At 41.8% G+C, this 16,839-nt stretch overlaps 1 protein-coding gene across 4 annotated transcripts in view; it reads right to left on the bottom strand.

Moving 5' to 3' along the window:
• Nucleotides 1–16,839, bottom strand: part of PWWP2B (PWWP domain containing 2B) — a 44,259-nt gene that overhangs the window by 15,361 nt on the left and 12,059 nt on the right. For all 4 annotated transcript variants that reach the window (XM_054983425.1, XM_054983426.1, XM_054983428.1 and 1 more), the window contains one exon: nucleotides 5,552–7,220. In XM_054983425.1, coding sequence (XP_054839400.1) covers nucleotides 5,570–7,220 — 1,651 coding nt within the window. In that variant the 3' untranslated portion in view covers nucleotides 5,552–5,569. The remainder of the gene's footprint in view (nucleotides 1–5,551; nucleotides 7,221–16,839) is intronic.

Here is a 16,839-nt window from a genome sequence, read left to right as displayed (position 1 = left end):
CAGAAACTAAACAGGGTCAGTACTTGAATGGGAGACACTGGTAAACCATCTCTGCTTCTCGCTTGCCCTGAAAGCCCCTTGCTGGGGTCGCTTGCCATAAGTCAGTTATGACTTGATGGCACTTTACACACATAGACATAAACAACTAAACATATGGCAAACTTGTAAGAAGTTACTTGCCTCCTGACCCAGTGAGATTAGTGTTTCTATTCAGGCACCTAAAACAAAGGCATCCGGTAGGCCAAGGCTACCCAGATCCCCGAGTCCAGAATTCCACCCCATACACTGACTCTAATACACTCTGTGCGGAAACATCTTTTTCCTTGACATTATACAACAGGCAAGCTAAATAGTGTCTGGCAGCTATCCTGAGATGGATTCAGCTGATACTAGGTAGGCATGTGCTGTCAAGTCGCAACTGACTTATGGCAACACCAGTAAAAGGGCTTTCAGGGCAAGCGATGAGAAGCAGAGGTGGTTTGTCATTGCCTTCCCCTGCACAGCCTTCCTTGGTGGTTCCCACCCAAGTATCAACCCTGCTTAGCTTCCAAGATTGGGCTATACCAAGCCACATTCCCTCCCCAGAAGATACTAGGGAGGTATAAAATGGAAAGCACAACGCCTCAATCCCGTAACTTTTGAGGATCTGCTAGCTTCTGTAGCTAGATTTCCAATTGCCTCCTAGGGCTTGGTAGTGTGGAGGGAAGGTTTCAAATTCCTCAGCACCTGACACTTGTGCATCATTTCTATAAGGCAGTCCAGCGCTTTGGGGACTGAGCATTGTCCAGCACATTCCAGCAGACCAGCGCCTGTCAGAATCAGGGTGCTGTAGCCGCATACTCCTAAATTCTACACAGGTTATTAATACTGAGCAACTTCCATTTATTAATTCAGGGTAGCACACCCTGCTCTCCTCCATTCCCTGCCCCTAAAAAGGCAAAGCTGAGAGGTGACTGGCCCACAGTTCCATAATGAGCCCTATGGCTGAGTGAGGATGTGAACTTGTATTTTTTAAGAGCCAGACTACAAGTGACGCCTGACACAGGTTGGACACTTGTCAGCTTCCCTCAAGTTTTGATGGGAAATGTCGGCAGCTTGGCGGAATGTTGGACAAGTGACAGTTGAAAAGTCCACTGGACAGCAGTTGGAGAGCCAAGCTGCAAGACCAGGACGCCTACATTTCCCTTCAAAACTTGAGGGAAGCTGACAAGTGTCCAACCTGTGTCAGGCGTCACTTGTAGCTTGGCTCTAAGTCAAGCTGCTCAACTAGCTACAGTACACTAAGCACAATGGAAGAGACTTGGCCTCGTTATTTTTTAGTGAAATAGAAGTCTGGTGAGCCTGGATGTTCACACCATCTTTTGTGTCCATTTGGTTGGTCCCAATAAAAGATATTATGCTGGTTTTGTTCTTGTTTGGGGACTTCCTGCAGACCAATATGGCTGCTTACAACTTTTTTCAACTAAACCTTTGGGCAGGACATGAAGAGAGGCTTAACATCATGAGCCCAAAGGCCCTTAGGTTTTTCTCAAAATATCAGCTCCCTCTCTACTGCTTCTCCCACACCACATGGCAAACTGATTTAAAAAGTGTTTTCAAAACCAGGTTGAAATACTGACGAGTGGGGAGGGGTACTGTTCAAAATCTTCTGAGCTATCATAATGCCCTGGGGCTAGCCCTACATTAGCTCTTGGGAATCCTGGTCCCTCTAGACAAGTCCACAAAAACAGAATTGTTGGCAATTCTTCTGGTTAAGGTTGGCATGCTGGTCAATCGATAACCTGCTACTGACCACAGTCCAACATTCCAAACCAAGAATCCAGAGTTGCACGAGGAGGGGGTGAGTTCTTTACAGTGCCATTTGTTAGCAAGGACAGAAATGAGGGTTCCTACACTCCACTTGTCCTGCAGCACACAGGAGTAAACCCAGCAGCGCTGCAACCTTCCCTTACTCCACACCTGCTATAACTACAAGCACCTCTGAACAGGAAGAACTGGCCGGCAGCTTACTTAGCAAGTCAAATTCAAAAGGCAGTTGCTCTTTTTAAAACAGCTGGAATTCCTTCTCTTTATTTAATTTCTACATTTTTAAAATTGCAGAGCACTTCTAGTGATCTAGGATAAAAGCCAAAAATGGAGAGTTTAGTGAATATTCACGTTTTACAGAAACGTACAACTCTTGACAATAATAATGAATCATTACATTCCTTCATCTTAAAAATTATTTCATGGTAAGTTTATTTTGATTAAAGTAACTCCATGTTCTAATAAAGTTAACATTTGAAAAAACACTTAATGTTTGACCAATCAACTGACCAAACCCTTTTTTGGACCTGGCAAAACCCCTCCTGGATTTCCATCAATATAAAGTATGCTAGCTTGCACCCACATGGGTGCAGACTCATCTCATTCACTAAAGCAGCCTGTAACCAACAAACTGATCCAGCAGGACCCGTAAAGCTGTTGTTCAGCAGCTAGTGTGTTAGCAAGCTATAAACTCTGTTTGTACATTAAAAAAGAGAAAAGTTCAAAGACACAAAGGAAATGTGATAAATACAATTTTTTTCTGTCCAGAAGTCCAACTGCACCCAGCACCATTTTGTTTATTCAAATCTACCTAGGGCAAGATGCAGACAAGAGGGCTTAAACATCGTCATCTCCCTTTTTTGGTCTTTACTTGCAAGGTAAGCAGCAACTAACACTTAAGCCACCTTCAGTTCCTGCAGGGTAGAAATGCAGCTAATAAATAAACAAAAAACCATCCTCAATATACTCATTTCAGAATAGTAGTTAATATGGGTAACTTTCCTCATCACTGGCAAAGGAAAGTTTGCAGAAGAAAAGGAGGCTTCTTGGAGAGGCTGCATAACATGTTAATACAGCACGATTTATGCTTGCCACTCAGCACACACACCATTCATGGAAATAAAAAAGCACGCGCGCGCACACACCGTTCGGCTTTGCAAAATAAACATTGACTTTCAGAGCCAGGCTCTCCATAACTATCTAGGACTAAAATAGTTGTGGAACTAAGTACTGATTCCTTACAGTTGAGGCTTTTGTGCTAGTATGTACAGAGGCCACTGTATAAACTGAGGCCATTCATACCCTATACAAGACAGTGCAAATTCTGCAGCCAGTACTTCTCAGTCAAGCATTTCCCCATGGCCTTCCAGTCCAAAAACGGTCCTAGTCAAGATTTGTCCTGGGTGGGTAAGTAGGTAGTCTGATTCCTCAATAGTCTTCAGAACAAGTTCCTTCAAAGCACAGTGCAACTTCAGGAACAACCAAACTCCAAATTTTGGTGGAGAAGGGTGAGGTCATCTGTATACAAGTGCAACACTGCACAGAAGTTCTCCAAGCCTTGCCCTCCTTCTGAACTTGGCACTGGGGGACAGGCACTGCACTGCTGGTGCTTCCGTTTCTAACTCATTTTCGTGCTTCCTTTCCCTCCCCCCCCCCATACCTGTCTCTCTAACCGCCTCCTCAGCTTCCCAGGCCTGGCATGCTAATGGCCAATCCACCTCCACTTCATCCTCATCTTCCCTTCCTAGCACGTCTGCAAGTCTAGCTGCTACTACTGCCCATCACAGTATTCCCTGAGGTAGGCAGCCTTGCCAGCGTTCTGGATGTCACAGCTAGAAGGGTTTGGGATCTGCGGGTGGAAAGCAGAATTAGTCTGTGCACTGAGCACTGGTGGTGCTGAAAGGTACTGGTGAATAAGTGAAAGAGGAAGACTTACATGCTCAGCACTGGCTAATGCTGGGAACAGAAGGAAGGAAGCAGGAGCTAAGCTGCTCAGTCCTCTTTGATGGATGGTGGGTGGAGCATTGCTGCCATAGCCAGTGGATGTGAAAGCCACCAGAAGTTAATGTACTTCTGGCCAGAAACTGCCAAGTCAGCATAGGTCTATCAGTTGGTAGTAGTTATTCCAAATTAACTACCTGGATCCTGACAAAATTTAGCAAATATTGAAGGGAAAAAACAACAACATTGCAGCAGCAGGACAGCCATGAAGGGGCATGGTATCACAGCAAGAAGGGGAAACATGACTAGATGAATGAGACCAAATACATAGCAATTAATGCAGAGAAACCACCTCCAAAATGGCTGCCTGATGCAGGTCCAAAGCTTTACCAAATTTCACTCATCATCAGTCTGCTTTGTATACGAAGTCCTGGAATATGTGAAGCAATAATGGAGAGAGGTGTTTTGAGCATGTGCTGAACACCTTTCCTTGGTCACAGAAACCTCCACTGATTGTTCCCACACATTTAGGCTTGAGGAGCAGAACTTATAACAACGCATTAATCAGAAACCAAGTGTCGCATCGGCCTGGCTCTCAGATTTCAATTCCTGTACGTAAGAACTTGGAACCTGCTCTTTTCAAGACAAATATGAACACTGGATTCTAGCAGACTAAGTAGCAGCTTATCTCTGCAGTCTCCCATGACAGACTGTTTTTCAAACTAGAGGGGAAGAAGAATGCAAGTCACGTATTTAACATCATATATTTCACTGTGATTAGCCTACAATTATGATTCGTTTTATCCCAGGCACTGACCCCACTTGGACCATAAAGAGGAATGAATTTGAGTCCCTGACCGCCTTTGGCTTAGTTGACATCATGACAATGATAAAGTTGCAGACAGGGAAGTGGTGCAGGAATCAGATAAGTAAGGAAGCTGATCTTTAAGAATCCCATGAGATTTTCAGATTGAGGGGAGGTCAGTAACAGTGAAATCCTAAGCAGAGTTACTCCAGTCTAAGCCCATTGAAATCAATGGGCTTAAATTGGAGTAACTCTGCATTGGATTTCACTGTGTCTATACACATGCAGTTTCATGCAGATGTTACCAAAAAAAAGTGGGAGTAGGATATAAACAGAAATATGGAATCAATATCGTTCTTCCCTTTGCAGCTATATCTCAAAGTTCAGAAAGACCCCTAGCTAAGCAGTCCAGGCAAGACAGAGGAATCTCCTAAACTGCATCTTGTTTCATACACATGAAATTGTTACAAAGTAATTGTCATTAGGTACATATTGAATTACCAGGACTGGTTACAATTGAATTGAATTCCAAAACATATTCACAAAAGTTACACAATCAATGCTAACAAAAAAATAGAATTTTACACAAAAAAGTTTCTGGTTATTTGTCAAATATGTCAAGGATACTTCTGTCTATTTTAGTGCAATCCTAAGCAGTTACACAGATCTATACCTATTGACTTTAATAATTTAAAATGGTACAGCTGCTTACAATTGTGCTGTACCATTAGTGCATTTTAAACAATTTATTACTATTGCTTTTATGACTGCAGCATGCACATATATGCATACACACACAAGAGGTAATATTATCTCTGTATTATATAGGTAATATAACACATACTATAAATTATACATAAACACACACCCGTATAGTATTTTTTATTCATTTGAAGCAGCTTGACCCTTACCATTTAAAAAAGTTCTAAAAACAAACTAAGCAAAATAAATATTTGACCAGCTCCTGCACTGCATCTGTGGCATCGCCTATACACTCACCTGTTAATGAAGCTAAAATTATGTTTCAAATTGTGTTAAGATGTCTCTTATGTCTGGGGTCAGATGCTCCACTGCCTTGGCAGCTTCTGTAATAGCTTTCCGATACATCCCTTTCTTCTTACGATTAAATCGCAGTTTGAAATATTCAGAGAAAGGGGAGAGTTTTGATAGTGACAAGAAAGATGTTGTTGGAGAACCAAACCATGAAACTTTTGCTTCTTGCCAAGAAGGGTCTCCGTTTTCCTTCTGGCTAAGATTTATATCAAGAACACGGGCCGGCCACCATGGGAAGCCATGAATTTTACCCCAAACGACGTCCCCCACCGATATAGTTCTTCCATCTTCAGTGACACATTTGGAGACACTGTGTGTGTGGAGTCGAACTGTTAACGGGGGCACAATTTTACGCTCCTCTTTTGAAGATGAAGAGACAGAGGCATCATCACCAGGCAAAAAGTCACACATTTCTGGGGATGTTACTTCTGAGCTGGAAGATTTGGATTCATCTAGGCTATCATTGCTACACACCGATAAGCTAGAAGAATCTGCTTTCCTTTTACGATAATTCATAAGGAAAGCCAAGTTATCATGTCCATCTTTACCTTGGTGAAACCTTTTGAAGTCCTCTTCTTCGCAAGAGCTGCCTGAAGACATGTCTGCTAGACTTCTATCTGCAGACTCATCAGTATAAAAAGCATCAGCAGCAGCCGCAGCATGAGACCCTCTGCTACTGGGAGGGCCATGCATGTCATCAATAAGTTCAGCTTTATATATTGAAACATTATCCCCCTCATTCATTCGATGGGGCTTCAGCCTGATCTTTGGAGGCGGCACATCTGTGCTGGAATGCACAGGCCTTGTTAACTTCAGTTTTGGAATGGAAGCAAGATGGCCACTCGATGACTTGTCCACAAAACATTTCGGTTCCTGACACTGCTCTGATTCTCGGTCCTCCTCCTGGTCCTCCTCTCCATTCTGTAGTAGTCTCTGAGGACAAAATGACTTCCCTGAGCCATGAACTCGAGAGGGAATTTTCACCACTTCCCCTTTACCTTGTGGGGTGCTGTAAGATATTTTGATCACGGGAGTCCGATGCAGCAACTCCCCAGAGAACTTCTCTTCTTCTCCTCGCTTTTCTCTTTTGTTCCTTTTCTCTACATACTCGGACTCGCTGTGCCTTTTTTGCTCCTTGTCCTGAATGCTTAGCTTCCTTCTGGTTTTAGCATTTTGCCTTGCTTGATTACCCTCCTCTGGATTCAGAGTGTTCTTACACTTCTCGCAAAGTACTTGCCTTGGTCTCAACCTAATGGTGCTCATAATGAGCCTTCCGGGGTCTCTATTTCGGGACAAGCGTCTCTTTGTTCTTTTAATAGTTCTTGGGGGTGGCTGTGGCACCCACTGATTATATGTGTGCCTTAGCCATAATGGAGGGGGGAAAGGGGCTCCCTCAAAATAGGGAGGGTAAGGAGGAACAGCACCTGAGGGGGGTGGAGGCAAGAGGGGAGGGACATGTTCCTCGCTATTTGCTTTGGAAAGTTTTTCTTCCAAAGACCACAGTTCAGTTTCCAGCTGTTTAGGCTCTCTGTCTTCAGACTTCCCATTAGTGCAAGGTTCAGGAGGGTCATCAGTCTTTGGTAATGAAGCTGGCGGTGCACAAAACAATCCAGACCTGGAATAATATGGGAAGGAAACAAAACACAATCAGAACAGATTCAAAACAATGACTTCTGCCCACTGACAAAACTACAATTGAAAATTCATATTGTAACTCAACAAACATTAGATGCTATGTGCTCATTTGACCACCCGGAACCAGCATAATCTCTATACTTGGATGGCCCAAATGAATTCGTATGCTTGAGATTCCCCGAGTATTCTTTAAAGACAGAGATAAGCACATTTAAGTATTCAGATGCAGTATGGAAAACCAAAATACCCATAGAACTGAATACGCTGCCCTGACTTACATGGGGATAGAGAGGTAGCACTAAGAGATGGCTTTCATGTGTGAGTGACCCACCATCAAGCCAACACCAGAGTTAGAACTTGTTCATTCGTTTCAACAGCAGCTGTCCACACATTCAGAAACAAGTCATCAACTGTGGAGTAATATTTTTGGCTAAGTGAACTAGCCCTGAATCTGCGGAATCATACAGTCCCACAAACACACTGCCTGTACTACTATTCTTAATGCCAAAGGAGTAACCATGCTTGTAACACCAGAGAGAACAAATGCTATGGGACCTATTTAAAAAGCTGGTTGTTTACTGTGGCATGAACTTAGACATCTCCCACACGGGGTATCTGACCCAAGTTCAATGCTTGGGAAAAACAGGTATTTTTCCTAATTCCCCACAGCACTGTGGTACATTTGTGCACATCTGGAGTTTCCCTGGCTTTTCTCGGATCTTTCTCAAACCTGCTTTGCTTAGACGTTTTGGGAATGATCACAATAAAGCCTGTTATGGTTGCTATGTGGGTGGGAAAATTCAGATTTTCCCCACCTTGAGGCTTTTTAAAAAAAAAAAATCAGTGCTAGAATATTGTTATATATACTGCTGTAACAATAGGTGCAGCAGGCTCTCTGAATTCACAGCTTTGATTTTAAAAAAATAATTCTTTAGACCCACCCCTTATGGAGACAAAAGGCATATCTTCGCAAGGGAAGGAAGGGGCTAGAGACTTGTTTTTAAAAATGAAAGGTGGGAATTCAAAGACTCTGCTACACCTACTGTTACAACAGTGTATTGCTATAACAATAGTCAAGTGCTGATTTTTTTTTTAAAAAAACTGCAAAGCCCTGGTGGCCTATGGGAAGGGGGGTGGCCACTTCCAGGGGATTGGGGCAGGGAAACTGTGGGGAAACCTGCCATGGGGAAGCCCCACTGCTACTGTGCTTTATATGCCGCTGCACTAACAATGAGAAAACCACAAAATCCCATCCCTAAGTGGAAGATATCTTTGACTGAGATCCACAGCCACTGGATCAAGCTACAAGAAACTAGGTCCCAACTTCATAAAAATTGGGTCTGAAAATAAACTATTCTTTTGCTTGAATTGAAAGCAGGTTAAGCCCTCAGTAGCAAGTGAAGCTTGAAGTAACTAATACTGATAGATATTTGAAGATGTTACAATTTATATACCTACTTTGTAGGCTTTTAATGAAGCAACCATAATAGCCAAAAGCAGCTGGACAACACTTACACGAAGAATATGGTAAATTAAGGGCCAGAAAAAATTACCAGGAAAAAAACCTCTCTCCCCCGCCCCTTCCTTTTTTTTTAAAGTATGGAGAGATTTTGGAAGCAACTGTCACTTTGGGTTGCAATGCTGGCCTTTCTAAATGTTTCACAATGTTAAGGACTCAAGTTCATTAGTTAGTTATACTTACAAGTACAGACTTGTAGAGGGGTGGGGGGAGGGAATCTCATTCCTCTACTCCCTCTCTCCATCTAACCTTTTGTGTTTGCCTCCCCTTCGCAGTGGTTGCACTCTCTCTTCTTTCCTTCTCTCCCTTACATCCACTTACCTACATTTTTCAGTATGTCCTCTAAGAGTTTCCCCTCCACAAATGTCACCCCCTTTCTGTTCCATTCCCCTGTTGGCCGTTTTCCCTTTTTTTCTCCTTTACTCTCCAAATTCATTTTCTCTTCCTCCTTTTTTGCTCTCCTCCACACCCCAAAACTTGGAAACATCAACAATTTTTACTGAGGCCTGGGGGTTGCCTACCAGCCCATAAAATGATCACCAAGCTTTCACAATATTCAAGTAGCATTTTTTCCCAAAGAAGCAGACATTTATTCCTATTATTTTAGGCACAGAGTGGAATTCTGTACCTCTATGTATTTTATTATGATGTTTCATTGTAAACTTCTCTGTATACGGCCCCATTGTGTAGATTTTTTTATACGAACTTTGAGGCCATTGCTCAGAATTAAATATAATGATATCTGTGAGGCTAAACACAAACATATGGATCCAAGAAAATGTTTCTGGGGGTATGAGAATTTCTGCCTACAGTGATTTCCCCACCTCTCATGGCAGCCCAAAATACCCTCTGAAATCCTATTCCTGGGAGTTCCCTCTTCCCTAAGAACAAGAATTCAGGAGGGCATTTCAGGTGGCTGGCGGAGGCAGAAAAGCTGCACTCTGTGGGAGGAAAACCTTGCACCTGTGGAAATACCTAGCTGGGATCCAAGCCTGGAAGAGCTGGGGCCACAGGACATTTTTTAAAAAAAATTCTATCTGGTAGAACTAGCCAAGGAGTCAAACCTTTTGGCAAGAAGATTATGTGAAATCTCAAAAAAGGGGTGGGAGAGTCTGATAAGAATGGTTTCAAAGTAATTAAAACATTCTAACTAGTGTCTTTAGCGTTTACTACTTTGTAATGTTGACTTATGAATTGATAAGCATATTGTTATAAAAAGAAGTAATAAATCAAGCCATCTTCTTAGCTGCAAAGCAGCATGGTTCAGCAAACAGTATATGTATTTTTAACTATGTAATTTTGAAATGCTTTATTGGTTTTTAAACTGTACAAACTATTTAATGTAATTTTAAATTATTTGGATATAATCCGCCCTAAGCCTGCTGGTGTGGGGAGGGTGGAATATAAATCGAATATAAATAAATAGGTCAAAGGCTCACCTGTTCCACAAAAGCACATAATAACTTGCTGTAAATTAATCTGATATTAAACAGCGCCCTTAAAGACAGCACAAACTAACTCTTACAATCCCCAAACCATGATTAAGGAAATACAGTTGTGGGCAAATGCAATCTCTCCCCTTAGTCCCACTCCAATTGCACACATTTTCCCAAAGTTAACCATCATTACTGCTCGCTAGGGGTCACAAAAGCCTTAATTCTCCCCTTCTGTAAAACAGGTTTCCCTTGGTTGAATGAGGATAACTATGGTAGCTCCATCAACAGCTACTATCCTTGGTGAGAAATGGGTGCCTCCATATCCAGAGGGAGTAAGCCTCTGAAACCCAGTGTAGGAGGCAACATTAGGGAAGACCTTAGCCTCTATGCCCTGCTTGGTGGCCCTCCAGGGCAACTGGCTGGCCACTCTGAAACAGGGCTAGCAGGACCACGGGTCTGATCCACAGGGCTCTTCCTATGGTAAGGTATAATTTCAAAAACAGAATTATGTTTAATCTTTGTAAACTATTTAGTTATTTACCATGAACATATACACAAAAACTTTGTGCAGGTTGCAGGCCTTTTGAATAAAGTCAAGAAGGAAGGGAAAGAAGTTGCACATTCAGAGGTGAAAGAAAGTTACAAAGAACTGACAAGCTGCCACAACATTACTAGGGCAACAAAGTTTCTTCTTCAGATAGACTTTGTGCATGTGCATTTGGTGCCAGTTTGGTTAAGAGGGGCAGGACTCTAATCTGGAGAGCCAGGTTTGATTTCCCACTCCTCTGCTTGAAGCCAGCTAGGTGACCTTGGGTCAGTCACAGCTCTCTCTGAGCTCTCTCAGCCCCACCCACTTCACAGGGTGATTGTTGTGGGGATAATAACGACATACTTTGTAAACTGCTCTGAGTGGGCGTTAAGTTGTTCTGAAGGGCAGTATATAAATCGAATGTTGTTGCTGCTGCTATTGATAGAGACCATAGCCCACTTGTTATTGTTTTGTCCTCAATGGACTGCTCTTATGTCAAATACCATCTCCCAGTGGAGCCATGGACGATATCCTATTTACTGGCAGACAATGGTCTGGAAATAACGGTCTTGGTGGCAAAATTTTTGGCAATTATAATTTCACTGAAATGTCAGAATCAGTCTCAAACTAGTTTTTAGGTGAGAGTCTATGTTGTCATTTGCACTTAGAATCTGTAAAGTTTTGATTCTCTTTTACATTTAAATACTGAATTTCAATTATATGGGTCTATTTTGTATTTATTCTATAAACTATTACTATTTTTCATTCACTTTTCATTCTAAAGATCGTGTGTTTTTAATGTATTGCTACCTGGTGATTATATAGTTGTATTTGATTTTAATTATGTTTAATTATGCTTAAGGCCTATGGTCATATGAGCAGAATAAAATGATCATGACTAGGGCATCAAGAAAGGTGCTGACAAGTCTTTTGGCTGGCTGAAGCAATGCGCAGGAGAGACTGAAATAATGTTGGAAGCCGGCATTTGAAGTCTCAGCTCTCTTGGAGTGTACCAACTACTTTGCACTCAATATAGGGATCAAATTCAGGCAGCAACCGCACTCAAGAGTGCAGTTCTTGTGCCTAGAAAAAGATTTGTAAGTAATGTGGGTCACAGGTCTCCATAAAAGTGTCATCTTGAAATTAGTCTACTGAGATACATTTTATGGTCTCAAATGCAAGGTCACTAGAAACTTATGCTGGCACCTAGGTTCTTTGCAAACCAATTGTAATGGGCCCCCACAGACTCATTGGAGGGACACAACACTATGCTTCTAAGTATAGTTTCCAATCGAGCTTGACAGGTTCTGATAAAAGTTAGATGTTACCAAGCAATATTTGGCAGTCTTTTTTGTAGCACAGTGTCATTCAAAATCTGTGTTGAAGTTCATTAAAAAACATAACCATCAACATTTATTTATTTTGGCTACCTTAAAAATTTCAAGGTTCAAAAGCGTCTGTTTCCAACTATAACTCTGCTTCAGCCACTCCAGACTGGCATAGGCCAATAAGATTCATCCATTTTAACAGACGGACCTTAGTAGTGCTCACATTCCTTTGCGTGCATCAACTGGTTCCATCCCAGGAAATGAACTGAAAGATTCCTCAGGTGGTTAAGCTCCTCAGCCTATTAGAATCCCTGTGTCCTTAAACACAACCGGATACAGTAAGCAAACTCCAATCATAGTTTGTAAAGTTAACCCTCTCTCGAAAGAAATTAGGCTTCTTGAAGATTTTAGGAGTCAATATTCTAAAACAAAAGATTCAGGTCACTGTGGCAAGAAAATATAGAAATATCTTTGGATGGATTCCATTCCCCTCGAGCTATTGTTCCAGGTATGGTTGGCAGGTACATGATATCTGCTGAAGCTAAGCAGTTATGTGTCTGGTCTGTGCTGAAACAAGGAACCTTCCAAGGGCCCTGTTTGTTACCATGATGCATTCCATGACGGCAGAAAGAGGATATGAATGTGGTAAGTAAATAATATACCATACCACTTTCTATAGACCAGGGTATCCTATATTCAATGAGTCCCTTTCAAGCAATTATTTGGCAAATAAAATCAGAATTATGCAATAATCATAATTTTGTACAGTACGAGAATTCTGACTACAGAATATTTGTTTTCTTGGCTTAGAATTTAATTTCCTTTCCAGGCGCAAAGCCTCCATCTCAAGCTATCCCTGGGGCAAATCAAGTAAATGGTCAGAGAGCTTTGTAACCCAATGGCTTGATTTGGAAGGCATCCGAGATATAATATTGCCTGACAAAAAAAGAACACAGCCATCAATTGTGCCTTAGCTTGTGTGTGTGTGTGTGGGGGGGGGTACTTCAACTAGTGAGCTGTTTTCATCACATGAGGAAATTACTGTCAAAATCATGAAAAAGATTTGTGAATTAAAGAGATGGCCTTTTGCATATGGCAGTAATATATAGCGGTTTCCTGCACTAACACGTCTGTCTGTACATACAGAGAAATGTAATATTTTCTCAAAATTAAGAAGTTTTCCTCCTGAAGTTTCTGGACTGTAATCTTGGATCTTCTGACTTCTGAAAAGAAATGCTTTCTCCTCTTCCTACTTTCAACATACTCTGATAGCCTTACAATCTGTTGTTATTTCCTTTCTCAAAGAAGTGAGATCTTTTAAAGATTCTGCACATTACGATCTAATTGGGGCAGACAACACAAGCCTTTCTTTTATTTTTATGCAGCCAAGTCATAGTTTGTAAAGCTCCAAGCATTCCAGCTTTCTAAAGATCACTGGCCACTCCACACAATCCAAATCTGAAATAATGTGCGGCATAGGGCTGAAGCCACCCACACATATGTGAGACACACACACACACACACACACACACACACGTATGCACAATCTGAACCTTCTAACTTAAGAAAGGTCAGCTCTGGGAGAGGAGCTGGGGAACACTCATGGGTCCGCTGCAGAGGTAGATTTAAAAAATGTGATGGCACTAGTATAGCTTTTTTTAAAAAGAGGCAGGGGATATCAAAGGACCGTCTCTTTCCGTATGTCCCTGTGCACCAGCTGCAGTCTTTAGGCAGCCATCTGCTGGCAATCCCACCTCTCAAGAGTGACTCGCCTGACATCGACCAGAGCTTGGGTCTTTTCTATTGTGGGCCCTGCTCTGTGGAATGAGCTCCTTGAAGAGATGAAAGGAGCTCCCACCCTGTAGATCTTTAGGAAGTGTTGCAAGACCTTTCTGTTTGCCAGGGCTTTTAAGGAGTAGGGGAGGGGAGATTAGGAGGTTGTCTTATTTTGATTTTAACTGTAAATGTTTTTAATCTATTATTGTGAGCCGCCTTGAACCACAAAAAGGCAGGATAAAAGTGTTTTAATAAATAAAATATAAATGAGGAAAAATGCTTCAGCAGTGTGCAAAATTACTCCATTCTACGCCTATCAGTTCCAATAGGCTCCATTAACTCTGCACAGGATTACACTACAAGTCATCCAAATGCATTATGTATTGCTCTGAACCCTATGGACATATGCCAGCACTTTCCAAAACAGAAGACTGGGATATTTTTAGGAAGAGTGTTTTCTCACCAACTGTGGCTTGGTGTTATGTCAAATTCATGAAGGTGTGGCCTTTACTTCTGCAACCCATACTTTCAGGCACGTCAGCAGGGCCTGGCACTAAATCACGTCCTTTCAGAGGAGTTCCCAGAGCTGAACAAGTACAGCCTGATTCTCTCTGTCTCGCAGCAACATTCAGACATCAGCTCCAAAACAGAACAAGCTAGACAATCTTTTGAGACCCAATTCGCAACCCTGCCCCCAGAATTGAAGAGTACTTGGTTTAAAAAAGCCAGTTGATTGTTATGTCCAAAATCAGGCACTTAAACAATTTACTATACCTATAACCTGGGTTTTTCCACTGGAATTAAACCATGGTGCAGAATCCCAGTTTATAGCTGAGAAACAAACAGCAATTCGCAAGAACTCCCAGTTCAGAAGTCACAACAAACTTTTGTTTTTTTTCAGACTAGGAAGTCAGTCCAAGGGGGTTCTTTGGGAAACAGGTGGGAAAGAAAGGTAAATAAGTAAAGCAGAGCAGTAAGAGTTTACTGAACTGAAGGCACACACAAAATGAGCTATTCAGCTCATTCATGCAGTAACTTGATAGTATCTGGAAACCTGAAAGGGTGAAACAGACAAGACTGCCTGTTAAAGAGGTGACCTAACAACATAAAATGGATGCCAACCTGGGAAATGTCAAAGCAATGTTGTGATATATGATGACACCTTAAGTTACAGCTGACTTAATTATGACAGTAGGTATGTGGACAATACTAAAAAACAACCTTTGCAAACACTCTTAGCAGTCACATCATATGTAAAAGTTCTCAGTCCAATAAACTAGTCTTCCATACATTGCTGCTATCACCCAGATAGTATATGTACACGTGTTAGCGTGAAGAGCCTGGACCATAACTCAATGGATAATGCTTTGCATGCAGAAGGTCCCACGGTCAGTCCCCAAAATCTCTATTAAGAGATCCCTGGAGCAGAACGTGGAATGATCTCTCTGCTAGAGACTTCAGGGAGTTACTCTCAGTCAGATTAGATGCTAATGGATTAGACTGACCAAGATCTGATTCAATAAAAGGTGGCTTTATACAAGTTACAGGAGGAAAAAGCGAGATCTGCTCAAGTTCACAGATAGGTTTACTTTGCGGCAGATAATCATGTTCACAGCATATTCACCCCTAGAAGGAGACATTGTCCTTAACTTGGGGAACTGATCAGACATAACACACACACACACAAGATGGCATATATTGAATCACACACATATTAGAAAGTTGACTTTCCATTTGATATATTTTTTAAAGAAATGGTTTGTAGTCTTCATAACTATAAAGAAAATCTTGATAATGTACAGATGTGTTAACTAAGACGAATGCTTCTGGTGATGGTAGCACACATTAAGTAGAAGGCCCATCTTTTGTCACGGAAAACCACTTTTGTCATCTTTCTCTTCAGCCTCACCCTAGTTCTTGCCAAGAATGTCACACAAACTCTTCCCTTACTGTACTCTCCAAAAAGTAAACCAACATAACCACATAATAGCTCATAATGTAAATAATCATCAGGAGTAGTTTTTTAGCTGTGCTTTCCAGCATTTTTAGCACAGTCTTCAGAGTCTTTGATTAAGGTTATACAGTAGGGGTGTGGTTCTGTTGGACTTTGTGGGTTGCAAGGGAGTTCACGTTGAACCAGAGAATCCCAATCAAAAGGGGGAGAGGGCAACAAGCCTTGGAAATGTTTCCTCCATAGGAAATAATTAAGAATGGCTGGAGGCACCCTGTTAAGGGGCCCATAGAATTGGCCCTGAGGTCCAATCCTCCTTAAATGTGGGGGGTCTTTAGTGGACAGGCAGAAGTAGATTCTCTGCAAGTTTGGTGGAATTTGCATTAAAAATGCACCTCCATCCCCCAGGTATTTTTCCCCACAGGAAAAATCGCCAGATAAATCCAGGAGTCTCTATTCCAGATCAAAGAATCTGACCTGGATTTCAGAGATACCAGTTTTGGGTTTTTTTTAAAAAAAAAATCTGAAACCTGGTTTATCAGATTTGGGGGGGGGGGGGACATAATCCTACTGACTGTATTACTAATTTTGTGGAATGTGGGTAAATAGGTTGAGGGAAATTGATTTTTTAGCATATTGTGAATTCAACAACAAAAAACGCTTGATGAGGAGAACTGGTGACCCAACAAGGTTAATGGTGTTTAACCTTTACCCTGCTGACCCCACTAGTCATTTTACATTTTTTCTCCAGCTGGTCTACAAAACTGGAAGCAAGCCCAGTAGTAGAGGCATTTACAAAGGAGAAATAGTAGGTCCAGGAGAAGTTAAGCACTAATTCTCCTCTAAACCCCCACCCCACATTAGTATCACCCCACCAAGGGAGGCTTTGGGAGCATACGTTTACCAAGGAAACCTGTAGTTTTACCCTCAGAAATTTTATCTTGAAATGGGTAATGTTCTGAAGAAGAACATTTAGTCCTTCACACCCAGAGGACAGCAGAGAGCAAATACAAATCCCTGCAATGTTAAATAACTGCAGGAAAGACTTTAAAAACATATC

The sequence above is a fragment of the Eublepharis macularius genome, chromosome 6, assembly GCF_028583425.1.
Source record: "Eublepharis macularius isolate TG4126 chromosome 6, MPM_Emac_v1.0, whole genome shotgun sequence".
Lineage (NCBI taxonomy): Eukaryota > Metazoa > Chordata > Lepidosauria > Squamata > Eublepharidae > Eublepharis > Eublepharis macularius.
Note: the sequence above shows the minus strand (reverse complement) of the source record. Positions and strands in the feature narration are given on the sequence as shown.